This window comes from Geotrypetes seraphini, chromosome 10, assembly GCF_902459505.1.
Source record: "Geotrypetes seraphini chromosome 10, aGeoSer1.1, whole genome shotgun sequence".
Lineage (NCBI taxonomy): Eukaryota > Metazoa > Chordata > Amphibia > Gymnophiona > Dermophiidae > Geotrypetes > Geotrypetes seraphini.
In genome coordinates, this window is record NC_047093.1 from 134,417,848 (window position 1) to 134,427,742 (window position 9,895).

Below are 9,895 nucleotides of genomic sequence, written 5' to 3' on the forward strand. Positions count from 1 at the left end.
CACTTTTTGATGAAATTAAGACAACTAGATGTTAATATGCGGAACAAATGGTCGGTCACTTTGGATGTTGTCTCGTTGTACACCCAGATTCCACAGGTGGAGGCATTGTAAGTAATACAAGACACACTACAAAGTAGACATACCTCCCAACGTATTCCAATGGAATGTTTGATGAAAATGGCCCAATGGGTTATTCAGAATAATTATTTCCAATATTATGACCACTCTGGCACCATCGGTTGCCTCTTTATACATGGCTAGAATTGAAGAAAGATTGATATATGGTCCCAGATGGCATCCCCAAATTTTATTCTGGGAGCGGTTTCTGGATGACTTTTTTTTGATATGGCAGGATACGAGGGAACAACTGCAGGAGTTTTTTGAATATTTGAACTCGGTTGATCCAAATATTAAATTTACGATGATAAGTCATCAGACATGGATAGAATTTCTGGACATTGCCATTTATGTAGATGAGGGCCAAATCCACACTTCTCTTTATAGAAAACCGGTCACACGGAGCACGGTGTTGCATTTTGATAGTTTCCACCCATTTAAGTTACGTTTTAATTTACCCATAGGTCAATTTTTACATGTCCGGCGAGTATGCTCGTCTGTTGAAGATTTTAAGAGGCAAACTAATCTTCTTTGGGAGAGACTCCAGGATAGAGGATACCCGGAGAAAGCTTTAAAACAGGCTTACAAGAGGGCTAAATTTGCTCAATGAGAGCTCCTACTACATGGAGGGGAGCCCTCCTAGAGGGATGTGAATGAGCTTTTGACGTGTGTGCTTCCATTTTCAAGAGCAGCTAATCTAGCAGTGAAGATTATGAGACGGCACTGGCATATAGTGCAAATTCATCAGTCTCTGCAGAACTTCCCTAGGATAGCATACTCAAGGGGCACCACATTGGGTCAAAGTTGTAATTTCCAGAAGTATGGTAGAAGGATGCGAGTGACTGATGGCCAACACAAGAAGTGTGGGAGATGTCAGTGGTGTGTATCCATTATAGAGGGGTGGTTCTGCAGGGTTCAGGAACGGACATCACCTTGAGATCCAAAATGGATACAGATTGTAATTCAACATATATATGATAATTTGTCCCTGTGGGTTAATATATATTGGGAGGACAAACAGGGCAATACGGGTTAGATTAATCGAACATAAATCGAGAATTACTAATAAGATCTCCCAGGCCCCCTTAGTGGACCACTGGGTTGCATGTAACCTGAGCATGGGGCATTGACGCCATTTGTGAAAGCTTCAGGTTTGAAAATAATTCTACATGCAAAATGACACCAGCGCAAGGTTTTAAAATTATAACCAGGATTTATTGAATTATTGGTTCTATTTTCCCATTATTAGATCAAAAGAATAGCATAATTGCTTACGTTGCGCTCATGGGAGATCATCATCGTGGCCAAAGGCTGGCCTTCTCACAATGGTCTCGTCTTTCTATCTCATTACAGTCTATTATATAACTTTTGGTTTAGTGACATCATCAAGTTTGACGACCAATAACATTTCTCTGGGTGGTCTTAAAGTTTAAACAAAGAAACATTCCTCCATGTTTAAAAGTTAGTCAAAGTTTCAGATGATTTCTGAATTAACATTAACATTCAAAAGAATTCACAATTATTAACATGGTAAATTCTCAGTCCTTCCATGCTGACAAGTTCTGAGCCTTAAAGGAAAAAAACTCCTAAGCTGACAGATTCAAATTGCATAGCCTTACACAGAAATCTTACTCAGGAGAAAAAAGGGGGGTTAAATCCCCCTCTCCTCTTCCTGAAGCGTGGGCTTCCAATGCCCCCCTTTTCCCTATTCTTGAGACTGACTCTAATCACTTCCAGATGTTGTGCTCAAGATTTTTTCTTAATGTTTCTGCTTATAAACAATTTATATAAACCATTTATATTTCCACAATCATATCACCACATATTACATTCAGGGGCCCCAAACATTCATAATTTCATTCATATCTTGGCCATTCATACTTCATACATTTTATATCTCAGTTTGGAATATGGAGTTTTCCTAACTAGCCTGAGCACATCTGTTTTCAATTAGAACCACGAGGCTAAAGGCGGGAAGCTGAACAAAGAACAGAAACTATTCACTGGCACAAGATGCTGGCCTAAGACAGGACAGTCATAGTACATACAAAAGAATCTAAACTGGACTCCATGTCTCATGTAGTCATGATTTCCACCATGATTTAGTTCAACAGCAAAGTACACAAAAAAACACCATTCTTTTCCTTATATTAATCTTTAGTGTGTTTTTTCTTCTGGCCTTAGCTACATTATATTTAAATGTTTTATTCACCTGTTTTTCGTACGCTTCTATTTGGGCGTGGTCCTTAACTAACACAGATGTTTGTCTAACTAGAATTACCCAGAATCATACGAAAAACTACAAAAATACTGCACTATCATGCTTCTGACCTCCATTGCATCGTACCATAAACAACACGCTGGCCACGAGCCACGCGCCACGCGCCATGCGCCACGACTCAAACCACAAGGTAGAGGAGATTAAATGGCTGGTCAAAGAAAGAGTAGTTGAAAGGGATTGTGGGAAAGATTATAGGAAACTTAATGAGATAGAACAGAGATACATTTTTATGCTAGATACAGTGGAACCACGAGGGTTGAACGGCGAGCTGGAGTGGGCTTCATTGATTGGTTGACAATTGGGCCAATGAGAGACAGGGGGAGGTAATAGATTGGTGACAAGGGATAGGAGGATTATTTAAACATCGGGGTAGAACGCCACCGCCATTTTTCTCTTACAAGTGAATCTAGAGTCGGATGGCAGCAGCAACCTTGGTAAGACAATTTAACATTACTTTGGAAGATAGTAAGTGACAAACATAGGGGGCGGAGGGAGCAGTATTTGAACGAGAACATAACAGCTTCCTTCTCTTTAATATGCAGGGAGACCCTTGATAAAGGGTATCAACGCGAAACATGTCGGGTCTGACTCCCAGGTTTTGGCGGATGAAAAGATAAGTGAATATAATTTTAAATGAACCAATATAAAATATTTAAGGTTATTTATACAAAAATTATTAAAAATTTATACAAGTTATCTATATAGAAGAACATATGAATGCGGAACAGCCAATGATGAATGGCACCACGTAATTCTTTCCGCAGGTAGAAAAGCACAGCAGTGGAGTGGTGGGGCTGAGGCTTCCTCATTTATTTACTGACTCACCAAGAAGAAGGTATAAAATCTTGGTCCCCATTTTTAATGTGATATTTCAACATTTTGGACTGGTATTAAGGACACGAGAGCATAGCCATATATATTTGGGCTATTATTGCACTTTAAGACATGTGTATTGACATATTTTATTTCATATTATACTCTTTCTGGCATTCATATTTTGATGGTTTTAATTTATAGCCCAATTATAGCTTTATAATCTTTTATGTGGTTCCTACATGCATTTTGGGTTAACGTTTTATTTATAAATATTTTTATTCATTAAATTTATGATTATGGATGTCCTTATATAGGCTTATTTTATCTATTTTCTTAACAATATGGTTATGTGTTGTAGTAGTGTTAGGATGTCAATACATGCTCTTTTTACGTTTCTATTGATATTCATCCTCTAATACCGCTTTTACAAGATTACGCATGCCTGTATTTTATAAGTATTTTCTTATTTGTTCTGATTTGTCTTAATTTCTGAACGTTATTACCTTCTATCACACTGTAATTGAGATAGTTATGTTTCAATGAGACATTTGATACTTCATACTGTTCTACAAGAGTCTGTAAGTGGCATCATTATCTTTCTCAGCATAATCTGTTGGATTAGTGGTGTTCTTCACATTTCTCATTTCATTGTTCCGTCAAAGGTTTAATTCACTATTTATTTTATTTTCATATATATTGTTCAATGTTGGTTCCCATCTTCCTTCATATTATTGGTTTTTGTTAAAGTGTCATTTATTTCTAGTTTCATCCTACTCTTCATCTTTTTTCAAATCGTGCACTCAGCACTTGCTGCTCTTACCCTTCATGGTCTGTCGTGAACAATGATGACACTTAGGCGTTTATGAACTAGAGTGGAATTTATTTTGGCCGCAGCCATAACAGCACCATTACATCAAACTGTTATCAACTGAACAGAATAATAAATCATGAACAGTGATGAACTGTACACTGTTACTACCGAACATCTGAAAATGACATAACACTCAATGTATATCACTTATAGCACAACCGATGATCAGGCGCACAGCATATGCCTCTCTTCCCGCACAATGTGGGGTGCCGTACAAGCTTCCCCGGCTCACCGGACCCAGCCCATTCAAGGAGGTGTCCCCTCGTCAGCGGTACGTTGCTGTAAAGATCATGGCCTGGCCTCCCTGCCGTCCAAGCAAGGTGACGTGCCCCATGTCTTAACCACTGTAAAGATGTATGTCTTCTACTCATATGCTGTGCTTACCTGCCACTACCTGTGATAGCGAAACCTCGCTTATCGCGGGTTCCCCCCAAGTGTCATGGCTGCGTCCCCGCACGTAGTAGCATAGCCTCTATGCTATCCTGGACCGTACTGGTGAATATATCCAAGCCTATGTCGGAGAGGTGTACCCCATCCGGCCGGTATAGATCCGGACAACTGTCCTCGAGCAAGTCATGAGCTAGCGATAACCCCCGGACTGTAGGTATAAATTTTGCCATCCATTTGTTGAGTTTCTTGCGAGTTCTCTCCACGGCCGTGTGAAACCTCACCCCTTTCTATACCAAGCGGGGTATAATGTGGGACCACATTAAGGTTGTGTGGGGAAGCATGCCAGCTAAGGATAAACAATCGGTCTGCATTTTCTTGACTAACAGGACACTGTTTGTTGATGTGAGATCGTTTCCGCCCAAATGCATGGTCTCGGGACTCAAGAACCTCCCATATGAGGAAAGACTGAAAAAACTGCAGCTATACTTGCTCGAGGAACGTAGAGAGAGGGGGGACATGATTGAGACGTTTAAATATATCACGGGCCGCATCGAGGTGGAAGACAATATCTTCTTTCTTAAAGGACCTTCGACCACAAGAAGTCATCCGCTGAAAATCAAAGGCGGGCAATTTCATGGCGACGCCAGGAAGTATTTCTTCACCGAAAGGGTGGTCGATCATTGGAATGAACTTCCACTGCAGGTGATTAACGCTAGCAGCGTGCTCGATTTTAAAAAGAAATGGGATATGCATGTGGGATCTCTAGCGGGGTGAAGTCTGGGGGTGGGTCATTAGCGTGGGCAGACTTGATGGGCTATAGCCCTTTTCTGCCGTCATATTCTATGTTTCTATTGTGTGTGGACGGCATCGGGACCGTAGGGCCCATAGAATCGATGGCATGAGCTGGTCCCATAACATTCCCCTAGTCCCCATCCAACTGACCACTGCTTCGGTCATCGGGAACCCTAGATTCTCACCCCCTGGTCTCACCAGGGTCCCTCTCTGGGCCCAATGCACAAAGGAGTGGCCGCATATCTAAATGTGCTTCTGAAAACCTGTAATGCACAGATGGAAGAGGTTAGTTGGAGTAATGTTGACAGGAAGAATTCAGTTGGCCGGGAGTGGTCGTATGTATTTTCGAAATGCATTGGACTTCCATCTACCCATGACTTTAATTTGATGGTCAGATAAGCCATTCTCTGCGGCGGTGGCAGCTGCTCCAATGCGGAAGGAGTGAGTGCGGAAATACTTGTCCTGCATACCTAACCTGGTCAATGAGAGGTGTAAAATTCTAGCAAATTGAAAACGTGTCAGCGGGGAACCGTTGGCATGCAGTAAGAGATGACCAGGACCCACTGGCCTATGAGACATGTAACATAGAAGGTTGTGTATGGGGCAAGCTATGGGCACGGCAGAGGTGGCTAGTGATAGCCAGGCCCCTTTGGCTAACTGGTCTGTTTTAGATCTAGGTATCCTGATGGCCAAGGTGTCCTCTGTGAAGCGAACATTGGCTAGTAACATGCCGCTGAACGCTCCCGGACGTTTGGAAGTGGGGACCAGTTCACTCATGCGTAGTGCTCCATGGAAAGCCAGTGAATAGGCACATCGAAAGAGAGTAACTTCATATGCATCGTGGCATACCCTCGGCAGTATTTGTAGGAGCATGACTAGATTGTCGAGTGAAATTGGGAGCCGGCGGTCAGGAAGGGATGGCTGCTCACGCTCCCAGCCCTTCATCAAGCGTCGAACAACGATGGCCTTAGTTGGATTTGGGGCGCCCACTGCGTTGGTGAAGAAACTAATTTTCTTCACCAACGTGGCCGCTATCCTAGTCCTTTTCGTGCCAGCCATCTTGGATTGCAAGATGAAGTGTACTAGGGAGTGCACCGTGCAATCTCTCCTGGCCACCGTGATGTAGGAGTCAAATAACTGAATATATCTGCGCTGTGTGGATTCCGATAGCGAGTTCAGCATCAGCTTCCAAACCTCGGGGGGCCAAAGCGCCATACTTCTTCTGGAATCGGAGTCGGGTGCGGGTCTGCTGCCGGGGCCAATGCCCGGAATGCGGACATCTTAAAACGAGATAAACAATCAGCGATAGAGTTTTGGGCCCCGGGTATATGCTGAGATTTGATAGTAATGTTGTAATGTAAGCATAGCAGCACTATGTGTCTCAACAGGTTTATAATGGGTAGGGAGTTGGCGGTCAACCTATTAATGGCTTCAACTACTGCTGAGTTGTCTGACTTAAACACGATGGACTTATGTGCTAGCTGTACTCCCCATATGCGTAAGGCTACCATATGGGGAAAAGCTCGAGGAATGTAATGTTCTTGGTGATGCCTGAGCTAAGCCACAGAGTAGGCCACCTGGCTGAGGACCATGACCCCTGAAAGTAGATACCTAATCTCTCACTGCCCGCCGCGTTGGTGTATAGGTGTATCGCATCGGCTGTTTCGGTAGACGCTTGCAAAAGGCGAGTCCATTAAAGTTACTGAGGAATGAGTCCCATACCTTGAGGTTGTCCCTAATAGCTCCTGTGATTCTGATGTGATGGTGGGGCTTTGAGGACCCTGCTGTAGCTCTGGCTAGGCGCCTGGCAATAACTTTGCCTATGGGAATCACCCTGGTGGCAAACCCTAACAAACCCAGAAGTTCTTGGAACTGGCGTAAAGTGGCCTTTCTCCGTGTACTCATGTCTTGTATTGCTCTACGGAGTTTACAGATTTTGTTGGCCGAGAGGCGGGAAACTTGGTTGATGACGTCTAGCTCGATGCCTAAGAAAGTGAGTACATTAGTGGGCCTACTGTTTTGTCTTGGGCTAAGGGAATTCCGAAGTGGATGGCAAGCCGATGGAATGACGCCAGTAAATGGTCACAGTTCTGGTGACTCTGTGCGATGAATAAGAAATCATCTAGATAATGAACTGCTAAACCCCGAGATGTTATCTGGCCAAATACCCAATTGATGAATGTTCTAAATTGCTCGAAGTAAGCACAGGAAACCGAACAGCCCATGGGCATACATTTATCAAAATAGAACTGACCTTTCCAACGAAATCCTAATAAGGGGAATGAGTCGGGGTATACTGGCAAAAGCCTAAACACAGATTCTATGTCGACCTTTGCTAGCATGGTGGTGGGGCCGGAGTGTTTGATGAAGGATATGGCTTGGTCTAATGATGTGTACTGGACAGAGCATAATGCTGGATCGATGAAATCGTTAACTGCGGCCCTTGCCGGGTAGGAGAAGTTATGGATGAGCCGGTACTTGCCCGGCTCTTTCTTTGGTATCACACCGATGGGAGAAATAATGAGATTGGAGAAAGGAGGGCTGTCAAAAGGGCCCGCTATCCGACTGAGCTGTAATTCTTTGCCAATCTTATACTGGACTACTTGGTTGTGTGAATGACAAGAGACAGCGTTCTTAGGGGGCTTATGCACCTGGTTGAGCGGTCCTGTTTAAGGTATAGAGAAACCATTGGTAAAGCCTTTCTTAATGGCCCGCGCGTCTTCCAACCGTGGGTATAACCGCTACCAGGGGAGTAATGCGTTAGGCTTGATGAGGGAGGGGGCCAGTTCCTTCAATGTGTGGAGGGGCGGGTTGTGTAAACATTCTTCGGTCTCTACCATTTCTGCAGTGGATGGATGGGTGTGTGCCTCCACAAGTGTTGCAGGCATGTTTGTATTTACAGTTGGGCCACGTACAATGGCCATTATTAAATTGCCTGCAAGTACGTCTCCCTATGGGCTGGCCCGCTTGGCAATGAAAGTGTTGCGGCTGCATCAGTGGTCTGCCTCCCGGCCCTTGAGGCCAGTTGGGGAATCTATCCGGGAATCTATCGGGTTGGAATGGCCATAATGCAGACATTTCGTCCATCCATAATTCAAAGACTCTGTGTTTCCATGTGATGGACTTGTTCTCGGCCATACTTTTACGGAATTTTATGTCATAATTAAGCCATGCCCAACCCCCATATTTTTTTGTGTGCCCGAATGATTGTGTCCGAATATCTGATTAGATAGGGACTCATATCCAGCTCTCGTTCAACGATCACGCTCATGAATACATGAAACGCGGATATCCAGTTAGCTAAGGATTTATAGATCTTTGGCTTCCTCTCTCTCTCTAATTGGATGTAGATCCAATCTGTCTCCACATAATAGTCTTCATCTGGCTCTCTCTGCAATAGGGAAAACATGTCCAAATAGTCTCTCCTCCATATTTTTTCTTTGATTGCCCTAGTGACCACTGAAGCAAGCGTGGTTACCCCACATGTAATATCGGCATTTCCCCTGCTATCCGGGGGATCTAGGTCTACTATGGGAGATATACCCAGTGCCTCAGAGGGAGGGGTTGTCCTGGACCTCTCAAAGTTAGACAATGCATCCCATATCACTTGTGCTAATGCAACATGGTCCCCAACTAGCCCACTAGTAGAGGGCACTGCCGCCTCCGTATAAGAGGGGCCATTATTACAGTCAGACCTGCCCGAGTCCTTACCCTGTGAGCTGGTATTCTGCGGTGATAGGTGGGCAGAGTAAAAGAGCGACCTCCCTTCTGCTCGCCCCTATTACATTACATTAGTGATTTCTATTCCGCCATTACCTTGCAGTTCAAGGCGGATTACTTCCAAACTAAAACAAGAATTACATTTCAACTTGAAGTAATAGATTAAACGATGAGATAAAATTTTAAGGGATAATTATGGGTTTTAGATAATGTTTGATAACTAGAAAAATTAGAGAGTACTAAGGGTTTATAGAGTGTTGGGTGTTGGGTAAGATTGTTGTGCTGGATAGGTTTAACGTGTTTTTTGAAGAGAATGGTTTTAATTTCTTTCTTGAAGGTTTTGTAATCTGTGGATGAAGATAACAGAGTGGTGAGTTGTTTGTCCAACTTAGCTGCTTTGGAGGCTGTTAGGTTGTCATAAAGTTTTTTTCGTTTGACATTTTTGGATGGTATAATAGTGAATGGGTTCTTCTGTGTCTGATTGGGGAGGAATGATCCTAACCCCCCCCTCCCCACGCCTGTTGATTGGCCTACTTCTCTCCCCCCTTCCCCTCCCCCCACCCACCCTTTTGCAGAGGCTTCAGCTGATTTGGCCGCGCTCCTCCCTATATGGAGCTTGTTCTTTCCCACGGTTTTCCCTTTCTGATATGTATCTTTTTTGTTACTGAACTTGGGACACGCCCCTTAAACCACCGTAGTTTTAATCATTTTTCTTTTTACTTTTCATTGTTTTTTCCAATTTTACTTTTTCAGAAGTGTCCACTATTTAATATCAGTTAGTATTACTTTGTTTGTTCTTTTTTGTCTTTCCTCTTATTCATGATATGCTTATCAACCTATCACAAGCCATTATAGAAGTGTAGCCCTTTCGTTACTTATTTTGGAACACGCCCCTAGGCCAATCGCAG

At 43.4% G+C, this 9,895-nt stretch overlaps 1 protein-coding gene across 1 annotated transcript in view; it reads right to left on the minus strand.

Moving 5' to 3' along the window:
• LOC117368592 (extracellular calcium-sensing receptor-like) overlaps positions 1–6,482 on the minus strand; it is a 45,070-nt gene extending 38,588 nt beyond the window's left edge. Inside the window, 1 exon segment of the mRNA XM_033962321.1 lies at positions 5,926–6,482. Within this exon segment, the coding sequence (XP_033818212.1) occupies positions 5,926–6,482 (557 nt within the window).
• Between the last annotated feature and the right edge of the window lie 3,413 nt (positions 6,483–9,895).